The 13,796-nt window shown below is 39.0% G+C and overlaps 1 protein-coding gene across 1 annotated transcript in view; it reads right to left on the reverse strand.

Annotated features, from left to right (window-relative positions):
- Positions 1–13,796, reverse strand: part of LOC135698672 (ras-specific guanine nucleotide-releasing factor 2-like) — a gene marked incomplete at its 3' end in the record, with an annotated part of 206,776 nt that overhangs the window by 87,885 nt on the left and 105,095 nt on the right. Inside the window, exons 13-14 of the mRNA XM_065218750.1 lie at positions 7,682–8,008; positions 6,841–7,613 (exon numbers count right to left, since the gene is read on the reverse strand). Of these exons, the coding sequence (XP_065074822.1) occupies positions 6,841–7,613; positions 7,682–8,008 (1,100 nt within the window). The remainder of the gene's footprint in view (positions 1–6,840; positions 7,614–7,681; positions 8,009–13,796) is intronic.

The raw sequence follows: 13,796 nt of genomic DNA on the forward strand, positions 1-13,796 counted from the left end.
TAAGACAAGCACTTTGTGTGCTTAGTTTACTCCAGTTGTCAATATAAATGTTGGTTAGAAAAGAGTGAAATTAAAGCGGTGGTGAACTTTTTACCATCCTTAACAAACTCTTTACCATCCTCAACAAGATACTGCTGACCCGTGCGAATTCAGTTGGTTAGTGAGACGACTGAAGTTACCCTCAAAGAGCATGTGGATAATAAGATCCAAAATCTTCGGCCAACGGAATTCGAAATCAATGGTCGTCGGATCCGAGTCGAATATAGGCTACATATGACCAAATACTCATTTCAGCTAAAATAATGTTTTTCGGAATAATAAAACCAAAAGATGGTATGATGACATGTTTTACTTGTAACTTACAAGAAGAGGTTACAAAGTATGCGTTTGAAACATAAAACCCGTAAATTCTGCTTTCTATGAGTCATAATCAGCGATTTGCTGATCGCTGAGTGAGTGAGTGAGTGTGTGAAAAATCGCGGGTAGTGACTCTCATGAAGTGAAATAAGCAACATTAATATGTCAAACACATTCTTTGCAATCTCTTCTTGTATTTTACCTATTCAAAATATGATCATAGCATGACTCATAGTATTCTAGTGCTGGACGTATAAACGTACAAAACGTACAAATATTACTCTTATGGATAGTGACGCTTGTTGAGTTCGAGATGTGGCTTAAAAGTTGCACGTAAGCAAGACTTTCGTGCAGAACACCAAGTGTAGTAGATAGAGTTAGTATTGAATAAATAATAAGTAGAATCGAGTGAGCGTGAAGCGTGATAGTCCGTATGTAAACGGAATCTCATTGGTTAGAGAATTTAGATAGGTTAGCAGATATAAATATGAAGTACCTAAGCTCGTTGATGTCATGAGCGGTACTGATTTTTTTGACGTAGGACTACGTCTGTGATTTGCTGAGCAAATTGTTTGAGAAACTCATTCTCAATCGTTTGAACAAGTTTGTCGAGGAAAACAACATTCTCCTTTCGGAACAGTTTGGATTTAGAAAGGGGCACTCCACCAATCATCAGCTAGTACGGGTGATGAATAACATCCGAAGTAACAAAGCTGTATCCAAGTCCACAGCCATGGCCTTGTTAGACGTTGAAAAGGCGTTTGACAATGTTTGGCATGATGGACTTGTGTACAAGCTTTGTAACTTCAACTTTCCTTTACATCTGGTTAAAATCACCCGTAACTACCTCCAGCAAAGGTCGTTTAAGGTATCGTTGAATAGTTGTCTTTCAGACACGTCCCGCAAGGCAGTCTGCTGGGCCCTTGCTTTACAGCATTTATACTTCCGACATTCCTCCCCTCGGTGACGGTTGCGTGTTTTTCCTGTTCGCAGATGATACCGCAATAGCCGTCAAAGGAAGGATGCCTCGCGAAATAACGAACAAATTTCAACGATGCCTTAACGCCTTTGCTGATTATGCCACCACGTGGAAAATCAAAATCAATGCCTCCAAAACACAAGCGATCATGTTCCTCCATCGGCAATCGCCCAAACTGAAACCGGCTCCATCTTGTACTGTAATCATGAATGGCTCAAGGGTTGAGTGGTCTGCAGAAGTAACCTATCTCGGGATGTTGTTCGATGAAAAGCTCCTCTTCCGTTCGCATGTAGAGAAAACTGTAGTCAAGTGTTCTACCTTGGTTAGGTGTCTGTATCCGCTGATTTGCCGCCGATCCCGCCTCTCAAGGGTGAACAAACTGGCTGTCTACAAACAAATAATAGCACCTGCGATCCTCTATGCAGCTCCGGTGTGGGAATCATGTGCACAGACTCACAGGAACAAAATTCAGGTTGCTCAGAATAGAGTGCTGAGGATGGTACTTGATCGTCCTTTCGACAGTAGAATAACAAATTTACACGAAGAGGCAGACATTGCCAAAATAGATTCAAGAATTAACGAAATAAGAATAAATTTGCACAAAAATGTAATTTATCAGAACATGCTTTGATAAGCAATTTGTATATAGTAGATTAGGTGTATATAGTAGTTGTAGGTTGTAAATAGTAGTTATAAGTAGTCTCCTTTTTCAAATTTAAAACAAACCAATCCCACCAAGGTGGTCATTCTTAAAACAGGCCTGATAGGACTAGGAACTGTAATTAATAATAATTTAAATTTCAAAGGAACTAAAGTTGAAAAGACGCATCTGTGTCACTTGATAAGTTATACATGTAAACCACACAAATTTAAGAAATATTGATCATTTAAAGTAAAAAAAAAAAGTCTCGTTGATGTCATTCTTGCAACGAATTTTGGAGGTGACGGACCACCAGCAGCAGCAGAAACAGTAGCAACAGAAACAGAAGCAGCAGCAGCAGTAGCCATGGCCGAGGCTGGAAACCTCGGCCCGGTAACGACAAAATCCTTCTCAAGAGCAGTTGTTGTCGTCGTCTATGAGATCGTCGCCGGGACCGAAAACAAGAAACAGCTAATTGAACCGGAACTTGATCGTATTTTTTTGATGATTGCCTAGTGGCGATCGATTTTGCTTATTGAGCAGAATATTATGGGTTCAATCTCAAGCTCCTTCACATTGGGCCGTATGAATAAAAAGAGTTTACTTTACTTTCCCGTGCTTTTCTTACGGGAAAAGTAAAGTAAACGCTTTTATTCATACGACCTATTGTAGAGTACACAAGTTTTTTTATTCGAGTTTTAGGAAAGACGTGTTGATCAGAATCTATAATAAATACTTCTCCAGAGAAGTTTTTATCGTAGTTACAGCTAATTGAACGGTTACTTGGTCGTAATTGTTTTGTGAAATAAGGTACTCGGTGGCCTTGTGGCGACTGATTTTGCTTGCTGAGCAGAAAATCATTGGTTTAACTCCCAAGCTCCTTCACATTATAGAGTAATACTTCAAATCGGATTTTTTTTTTCATAATACGATGTAAGGCGTAAAGATATTCGGTTGGAAGGCCGGGTACGATAATTAAGTAATATTTGAGTTTAAGGAAAGACGTGTTGATTGGAAATCCATATGAAATCCTTCTTTTTCTCAAGAGCAGTTCGTCGTCGTTGGTGAGGTCACCACTGCGATAACAACAAGTTGAACGGAACCTTGATCGTAATTGTTTTGTGATATAAGGAGCTCGGTGGCCCAGTGGCGACCGATTATGCTTGCTACTTATTGAATCGTTAGGGCATAAATTCAGCATATCGTTTACCAAAACGAATCCTTCTGCTATCCCAACCCATTTATTCAACATCCGAGTGATTTCTCGTGGAAGTGCAGAAGTGTTCTCGGCTTTCATTCAAACGAGTATTTCGTCAACATATTCCTACCCATTCCTTTCTTGGCCAGCATTCGGACGTTGCTGGCACTGGTATTGTCTAGTTTTAGGTCACCAGTATTTGCACATTAAGGATGATTGCTAGTCCCAAGCAACGTCTATTGGTTCTCTGGGTAATTACAGCTGATCTGGCAATAACTAATGCTCATGCTCATGTCATTACGGTGGGTCACCGTTATATGGAAAAACGCAAACTTGACCTCATTTAACGAGAACAACCCTTTTTTGGTTCCATTTGGGGTCCCAATCAATTTTGGGGACGATTTTTTGTAACTCAATTTTCCGCATTGCGTTTGAAATTTGTATGGAAATTAGTGTGGGGATTTTTTTTCTCTTTTTTTAAACAACAAAATAACGATCAAATGTAAGCATTATTTTCAGAGGTGCCAGAATTGATTTAAAAACTTGCGTATTATACGGCGGAAGGGTGTTTGTGGGTGTTTAAAGTGTGCTTATGTGGGTGTTAGCTCAATGTGGCAAAGCACAAACTTGAGCAAATTGTGAAAAATATTTTGAAATAGGTCTTGATAGTTCCAATTCTATTCACAAAAAGAGTCATTTTTAAAATTTTGAATGTTCCTTTAGGCCACGGCTACACAAATTAGCGATGCAGCTATTGCTTCTATTGCTGATGCTGCTGCTGCTGTTTCTGCTGCTGCTGTTTCTGTTGCTGCTGTTTCTTCTGCTGTTTTTAGTCAATCACCTTCAAAATTCGCTACCAGAATGACATCAACGAGCTAAGGTACTTCATATTTATACCTGCTAACCAATCAAAAATTATCTAACCAATGAGATTCTGTTTAAATACGGACTATCACGATTCACGCTCACTCGATTCTACTTATTATTTATTCAATACTAACTCTATCTAATACACCAAGAACCTCCGGACACAGAAGATGTTGAAGTTCGCCAAGAAGTTCTTAATTTTTCAAGCAATTTGTAATTGCGGAAAGCGGAGTACACCTTCCGTTACTGCAAGCACCATGAATGGACAGGTGTATTTGGAAGAGTGTCTCCAAAAGCGGCTTCTCCCTCTTCTGAAGGCTCACGATGATCCGACGATCTTCTGGCCGGATTCGGCATCATGCCACTAAACGAAGGACGTGCTAGAGTGGTATAAGGCGAATGATGTCGATTTCGTGCTGAAAGATCTGAACCCCTCAAACACTCCGGAACTGCGCCCAATAGAAAATACTGGGCCATTATGAAGGAGCACCTTCTAAAACGACCTAAAGTGGTGAAGAATGTAGAAGAAATGAAGAAAGCATGGGTTAATATGCAAAAAAAACTGTCGATTCTGAGGTCGTGCAGAAGCCTATGGCTGGTGTTAAGGCACACATTCGCACATTCGGATATAAAAGTGAAATAAATTAAATAAATGATGCCAAAACTAACTTAAATTATTTCGTTTTACTCCCTTAAAATTTGCTAATAATCGGATAAAAACTCCAATTTTGAGAATGAATTTTGTGTGTGCGGATTTTAAACGGTACACCCTTTAATACATATTTTGTATAGAGCCTTTTTTATTCATTCATTGGCCCCCTAATCCATACGCTGGAACACATACATATCGAATGGTGAATAAAAATTATATTAATATATATTCTCATGTGTAGTTGGCTTTGAAAAAAATAATACTATTAAAAATCTTGAATCCCATCCCATCGATAACCACGCCATATATCACATCTCAAGGGGGAATGTATGCTCAACGCCAAGCTTACAAATGTTCATTACAGCTAAAATGCTATTTTTTTGGAATTATGAAACTATTATACCGTTCCGACTCAAATTTCGGACGATTCAAATTTCGGACACTGTCATTTTTAATTAAATTTTACATCCAGTTAGAAACAAAGTAATAATGTTAGATGATCGTGGAGGGCACTAGTCAAAAAAATTTAAAATTTACAAGACATGTGGATCATATTCGACCGAGATAATCAACTTTTAAAAGTGTCCGAAATTCGAGTTTAAGTGTCCGAAATTTGAATCGGCACGGTATATAATAATAAAAAATTTTATGTGTAAGATGCAAGAAGACTAAGTGAAGTTTGTGCATGAGACATAAAACCTGTACATTTTGCTTTCAGAGGATTAAAATTAGCAATTTTATCTGTAATGAGTAATCGCGATGAGTGAGCCACCAGCGATCATAAAATCGCTAATGGTAACCCTCTGAAAACGAAATTGAAAGATTTTAGGTGTCATACAAAAGCTTTACCTCTTCTTCCTGCATCTTTCAAATAAAAAGTATCATTATTATATCTCATAGCTTCATAATTCAGAATAATAGCATTTTAGCTTCAATGAGCAATTGCAAGCTTGATCAACGTTAAACAACGTCGTGTGCATTCATTTAGTGTTAGTACTAATTGTAACAATTTCACTAACTGAAGTCCTCATTCCCTTATCTGAGGAGAGAGACAAAAATTTACGACAGTAGAAAGAAAAGAGAATAAACAACTTATTGTTTATATTTATCGCACGTTTTATTTAACCATAACTACAGGTGTTGCTACTTTTTCTTCTGCTGCTGCTATAGAAGCGGCAGTTGATGATGATGATGATGATGATGATGATGATGATGATGATGATGATGATGATGATGATGATGATGATGATGACGATTGGATTATGTGATGATAAACGATAACCCATGTAATCCTTAAGATACAAACCGATGAGAATCAGCGCTAATCACCGACAGAGTGAAAGCTAGCGACCGAGCGGACAACAGATTTTATTGATAATTGTTATTCCTTTTGCTGGTCAGCTCGGTCACCTGCTTTCACTCTATCAGCCACCTAACACTGCACTTCGTACCGGTGCAAAGTAGCGAAACAAGGGGGAAGCTCACCAGTACAAACAATTAGTGTTGTGATGGAGATCGAGAGCCTGTCAACCGACTTTTAATTTTACTTCCTGCGACCCATCGTCGGACAGCCTGTGACCCACTGACTGGTGAGTCGCGGTCCACACATCGAGAAACACTGTTTCAAAACATCCTGCTTATTATTTTTCAAATAACTCGAAGCAATCAAAGGCTCGTTACAGCACACCCAGAGAAGTTCTGATTGTTTAAGCATCAACCCAATTAAACTACCTTTTCTAACGAACGTATTTACCAAAACCCAACAGTAAAGCTTATTCCAAGGTAGAATGTGGTAACACTGCTTCAAAGCAGCAGACTGTTGCCTTTGATAGAAACACAAAGACTGCTTAACGAACCCTTAATTCAGTAAATTGCACGTATGCGGCTTTGTTTCACTAGTTCATCTGGAATAATGCAAATTAGTTCTCCCAGTTTGCCACTACGCCCCCAAGTATTTTCCCCCTGCTGGCTTATCGTCTGAAATTTGAATGCACTGTTGTACATACCAAGTGTAATCGTGTGGAAGCATAAACCTATCAGTACAAGCAGTCGACATAGGGTGATAGAAGTTTAATGGAAATGAGGATATGTTTGTGCAAACTACCTACTATTATACTGGGTAACGGAACTTGGTAAAATGAGCGTACCTTCCCGAAGAAACTACCATCGCCGTTCAGCTGTAAGCTATGGCGATGCTGACAGAGGGCAGCATGTGGAATGGCAATGTTGTGTCCAACGCTCGGCCTCCGGTCCATTGGAAGAAGATGAGGTGGTGAGATACTTTTGACAGGCGTTGTGGTAGTTGTCGTCGTTATCGTGACCGTTGTTGTGGTTGTTGTGCCTAGATAAGGTTGAGTTATTATTTTCGGTCCTTCGTGTCCGTTTTGGCACACTGTCGTTGCATGCTCCTTGGCGATTAGCTGTGGCTGCTGGACAGTGGAAGGACTGTAACATGGCGTAGTTGTTACTGTTGGCGGAGTTTGAGGTATTTTGATCTGCTGCTGTTGTTGTGCTGGATGTTGTTGTTGTTGATGTTGTTGATGTTGTTGTTGTTGTTGTTGTTGTTGTTGTTGTTGTTGTTGTTGTTGTTGTTGTTGTTGTTGTTGTTGTTGTTGTTGTTGCTGTTGCTGTTGCTGTTGCTGTTGCTGTTGCTGTTGCTGTTGCTGTTGCTGTTGCTGTTGCTGTTGCTGTTGCTGTGTCATGTTAGAAGTGTCCGTCGTACAAATTGTTGGTGTGCTTTCTTTCCGATGTTTTGGATTAACACGTTCTGGCAGTGGTCCGGCTGGTACTTTACCATATTTGAACGTATCCTCCGTGGGTGTTTGCGCTTCCGATTTATCCTGACCTCCAGATCCGGTGGATCCCACCAAGGTGACACTGCTCAGGTTCGACGGTGACGACGGCCCACTCATTGCAGCTTCTATAAGTACATAATCAAGCTGTTGCAAATTCGAGCCTTAAATACCTACCAGAATGCATTTAGCTTACCGGTTAAAGTGTCGGAGCTACTCGAGCCGGCCATCGTTTTCGGTATCGCCAGATACGAATCATCTTGTGGCTGAGGATGGATTTGGTGCTGTGATTTGCTCTGCATGTGGGCAGTTTCCGATTTTGGAGAGATTTTCTTTTCCTCTTGACTATCGTGATGGTAGGCTCCGTGAACGATAACCGGACCACCCTGCTCCGGTATGTAAGATAGGGTTTCCTGTTCCGAACCTTGATGACTGGCATAGCCACGGCGCGATCCTCGGAAACGTAGTCCAAACGAGTCACCGCTCATTGAACGATCCCGATCGGCACCCTCAGAGCAGTAGCCTAAAATGAAATAAGTTTATCAATTGTTATATTGATTTGAATTGAACAAAAAAAAACGGCTGAGACTTTGCTTGCAGCACCGGTAAAGATTCAGTTATAAATATAACAAGACCATGCTGGAGGCAGCTGGGTTTCATTCCCGGTCCGGTCTAGAAATTTTTCCGGGTTGAACAATTTCTCGACTTCCTTGGGTATAGAGTATAATAATACTTGCCGCGCAATTTTACTAAACCAAAAATAGTACAGGCTGATAACTGTAGAAATGCATCTTGAAAACTAAGTTCAGAGCCGGTGTAAAGTCTCAGTAGGGGCTCCATAAAGCCAAAAAGAAGAAGAACTTGGCTGTCAATAGACACTTATGCGTAATTCTGAATTATTAGGAAATAGGATCCTGGGAAACTTTCGGCATTATTAAATTTAAAAGGTTGTGAAAAAAACTCTTAATTCAATTAACAAAGGCTTTAGATCCAATCGCCGATTTTTGTAAAAGCAACCCGAGCTTTACCTGTCATTTCTGAACGGATTTGGACCAAAAATATATTTTTTCAACTCAACATAGATTTAGTTTATGTAACTTTTCATGTCAAACGTTACTAAGGGTGCCTCATATTTTTTAGATAAAAGATGGTGTAAATATTCATACAGTGGGTGTCAGAACAATAGAACCACCCAAAACGTACCGTCACTAAAACCATTGAATCGCTTTTGTTTACCAATCAGTGTTATCAAAATTTCCAGGGCTTTTGGACATGCTAACGTCCTACAGTGTTACAAAATTTAACATAATGTCAATGACAAAGTTCTGATATTTGATTGATTATGTAGTATTGGATGGCTTTGACATAATTAGCTGTTTCTATTGGTGATATCAATAAATTTACACCAACAAATTTAGACATCACTTCAGATTGGGAAATCCTGTGCGATATAATAAAAGGAAAACATCGATGCGAGTTTTGCAATCTGAAGTGATGTCTCAGAGAAAACCATTTTTGACATTTTTATTTACTCGGTAGGCCACTATCTTGCTGTTGAGTGGAGCCGCATGCAGGGTAAGACCCAAGATGGTGGCCAATTACTTACATACAGTAGGCCACTTTAACCTGAGCCGCATTTAAGAAAAAGATTGATAGTATCCACAAATGGCAGCAATCATGGCTGATTTTAGTATATAAAGCAAATTAGCCATGACAACGGCCATATGTGGATTCTATCAACCTTGTTCCTAAGCGGAAGACAAATAATAGTTAGATAAACTGTTTTAAGAAGGAGTAGGTATGACGTTACATTGGTGCCAACCTATGGGGTGATGCATACTGATTTGAGGGTCATCCAGTGCGATTAATCAAACTATAATGATTCTTGACTCACACAATGAACTGTGCGAATATTCTGTTGTATTTCGATAAAACACTTGTTCGAAGCTTTGAAGCCTACCTTCATATCTGACTCGTATCGGAAAATTCAGGGCGTCGAAATGCTACGTCTGAAATTTGAGCTGCCTAGGGAAAATGGCTCTAATGTTAGCTTATGGATCTAAGATGGGCCCATCAATTTTATCTAGATGAACCTGTCATTGGGACGGTACAAATGGATATTATTGGTCGCTATTGAAAATTTAGTCGATTGCTGAATGTATGTATGGGCCCAAATTAGGGACATTTAGGCTGTCATTACATCCATTTCACCTATTTTTTGCTTGATTTGTTTTCCGTCGATCTTGTTTTTCGTACTGAGTACCAATGCTACTGATGCCAGGGAGGCAGCTCACATACCTGAACCCTACCGATGTAACCCATCAACTCATGGACCGGGGACCAACGGCTATACTTCCGTGATCAGAGATTTTATACCTCAGAAAATACCATCGGCGCCGTCTGGGATTGAACCCAGGCCCTCAGGCTTATCACTACACCACCGGCGCAGCTACCTACATATTTTTTGTCAAATCAACATTCTTCTTCCTGGCTTTGACACTCTTACACGAGTTTTCGCCTGCTTTCAACTTAGTATTCTTGATACACTTCCACATTTATTAATAGACAGCTTTCTATGCCAACCAATGCATGAAATTGTGTGACAAGCATATTGAATCTCTATTTACAGGGATGTCGATGAATGATTTCCTCGACCGGACTAGGAAACCGGCTTCTTATTATACCCATTATATCATTCTTTGATCGCTCTATTCATTTCATACATATAGTATACTTCATGATGATGCCATGTTAGGGGCACCAATAAATAGCAGATAAGATATCCACCCTAATAAAAATAACCATAAAAGAGAGTTCAACGGCGTGATCTGGGTATTATCCAAACCATTTGTGGGATAGTTTACCCATCCGGGATACAGTTTGTTTATGGTATTTCTTTATTAGGGCATTGTTTACCAATCAATAGTTATGAATATAATCACTGATAAAACCAACTAAACGTTAAACATTGCGTGACGCGTCAACGCAACCAAAGAACAGCAGTTTTTTGACTCACACTCTGTTTTCATAGGAACTTTCCGTCTTATAAAATGTATTTGTATAGAAATCCAGGGAATAGCGCGGTGAGTGGTGCCGACTATCCATCGCAATTTCTCAGCTATTTACCAATTGAGTTGATTTTCTGTAAGTGACAAGTTCATAGTTGACCCTAATCACATACAAAAAATCATCTCAATTGGATGGAGTACAGTCGAGAAACTGCATCGAGTGGACAGCACCACCCATCAATCATGGGATTCTCCTACTCAGATAATTTTTAACACGTTTTGCATGCTTTGTCTAAAGAAAACCTCATTTTAAATTAATCGCGGTGTAAAAGTCTTTGAAATGGGTCGCAACCATGCCATTAATCGAGCAAAGCAGGATATAAAATTAATCATTTCCAAAGCTGCTAGTTTAAGCTTTTTTCTCACAGACGGTATTGAAGTTGTTTTTTCAACAATCGTTTATTCATAGCATTCTCAATAATTTAGCACTTATCTGCAAAACGGGTAAAACCAGCGGAAGCGAAAAAATATCCACGTTTTATAGGAATAAAATGTCCATACATTCTCAGATTCGAAACTATCAAGCCCAAGATGGGTGGCCTCCTGCATGTGACTACCGGCAGTAGTGGCTTTCCACATTTAATTGAAAGCAAAATTAGCTGTAATGATGACATTTTTCTTTCGATTGCTTCAATTGATCTCATGTTGTGTGGATTAAGGGTTGACACATAAAAAATGAGAGCATAATTTTACACGTTTGAATCAAACGGAAAACTAATCCTGCTTTCAATGAAATCAACTTGATTACTGATTTGGCATTCATAATATTGAACTGATTACAGGCCTGGCGTTAATGGTTAGCTCCAGCCCAGTGTTCAGCAAACTAAGAAGTCTATACGGTATCGGCAGTAGCATAAGAAACACCCTATCGAATGACCCTTCAACCGAAGCAGCGGTAATTTGCTATATTAACACCAAACTTTTCAAAATTATTTAACCCCAAAGACTGATACAATCACCAACAACCCACTATTAACACTGATTATTACTATTACCCTGGAAAAAATTACTACTACCTAAACTTAGCCAGCAGCGGTGACAGTGCTCACCTATTGTATTTGTACCGTTATTAGAACTACTCTGTATTTAAGCACCTCATTCCGAGGCCCGCCTTCTGATCGGGGACCCCCTTCTGTGGCCCCAAATACTCAACTCTGCCATAACATCTCTGATCACGCCTTCCTTCGGAAGGGAAGTAGAGCCGTTGATCCCGGTTCATGAGTTGATGGGTCGATAGGTAGGTTCCAGATGTGGGAGCTGGCGTCGGTAGCATTGGTGCTCAGCACGGAAAACAAGATTGACGGACAAAAAATCAAGGGAAAAAAAAACGTTGTTCAAGACGGCAAATTAATTGGACATCTGTGTAAAAAGTAATAAGCCATTTACTTTTGGCCTACAACACCAGACATACCTACGGGCCTGTGTATGAGTTTAATGGTATGTGCAGCGCCCTTGGCCTGAAGTTAAAAGTTAATAACGACATGCGATCTTCTACAAACATGTTCTGCACAATTCTTCCAATCTAAGACTTGAGTTTGATCCAACTCGTAATTATTTTTCTTAATTTGTGCAGGCATATGAATAGTTTAGATTCGTCTTCCATAGCCAAATTCATTCAAATTTGGCACAGTTGTTGGTGACATATATACAGATCGTAGGAACAATTCAAACTTGACCCACCTTAACTTACGTAATAGAATAATATAAGCTGCATTTGGCCAAATAAAATAAATTGCCTGACTCAAATCCAAATATCTCAAATATATCTATAATTTACCTATGAGATATTTTGGGGAATTCATGTGTATTTCAGAAATTGATGACATTTTGCGTTCACTTAGGCATTTTTTTTTAATTCATTCGGAAAATCATTTATTTTATGAAATTTCATGTAATACCTATATATTTTTTCAGAACTAAAAAAAAAATTGCATATTTTTTTTCTTGATTTGTTTTCCGTGCTGAGCACCAATGCAGCTCCAACATCTGGACCCTACCTATCGACCCATCAACTCATGAACCGGGGACCAATGGCTTTACTTCCCTTCCGAAAAAAAAGTGCTATCAGAGATGTTATGCCTCAGAACATCCCGGCGGCGCCGACTAGGATTGAATCCAGGCCTGCTGGGGTGAGAGGTAATCGCGCTTACCACTACACCACCGGCGCCGTTTGGAAATAATAGCATTCAACGGGAAAAAACCGATTGATCAGTACCGATCGAGGGAAAATAATAAAAGTACTCATTTGAACGATTTTTCGAAGTATAATACTATAAACGTGAATTTCAGGCATATATAACTTAACTTCGTAAATTTATCGCTGCGCCATCTATTCATCCAAAACTTGAACTAAAATTATCCCCAAAATTGTAGTTCTAATTAATCCAAACAACTTCACTCAAGACGTAAACTCAATTGAAGCGTTTTTATTTCTTCCTGCTAATTCCTGGCCTCTTTTCATGAGAAGTTAATATTTTTATTCAAAAAATATTTTACATTGAAATCAGATCACATTTCAAACATGGTCGAGTTTCATTCACTTTTACACAATATTAACTTAGTTATCAAGGCTACTTCAATCACATGTCTCCAGCAAAGTTGCAAAATTACGCTGGTAAATTTATTTTAATTTTGAAATTATTTCGTAACTATTTGTTTGCAAATACCTATTACGAAAGAGTTAACTGTAATAAGGTATACCTATATTTCCCTCTTTCTCCCTCATTCTATCTCATTCTTACATTTACTCACGCTTCATCTATCACCCCAAGGATGCTGATTGCGGTACACGCTAACTCCAGACTACCCATTAAGTGAGTATCTTGTACTCATTTTTTAAACTGGTTCTAATATGTCAAAAAATGATTATTTTCGTGATATTGAAAAAATGGGTACGTTTTACCCTTTTTTGAAAACACGTTCTGGAATAAAAATGTGTAAAAAATATTAATTACTGATTCAGTGCGAAGTGAGGCCATTTTTAAAAACGCAGAAGCAAGCGCAGCGTTGAAGTATAAATCGTCAAATATATTTTTTAAACTTTTCATTGCACCTCTAGGATACAGAATCTTCCCTGGCCGAGCAATTTGCAAGATACGTTGCGCATAAGGTTGAGCAAGGTGCATCTGTAGCACCACATATCATCGCTAAAGGTGATGAGTATTTCATTAACATTCTGGGGGAACTCATAAACTGTGGAGACAACTCAGCATAAGTGCTTTCTTTTAATGCTCTTCAGTATTT

This window comes from Ochlerotatus camptorhynchus, unplaced genomic scaffold (genome assembly GCF_037179485.1).
Source record: "Ochlerotatus camptorhynchus isolate MF236.1 unplaced genomic scaffold, CSIRO-AGI_Acam_v1.1 ptg000093l, whole genome shotgun sequence".
Taxonomy (NCBI): domain Eukaryota; kingdom Metazoa; phylum Arthropoda; class Insecta; order Diptera; family Culicidae; genus Ochlerotatus; species Ochlerotatus camptorhynchus.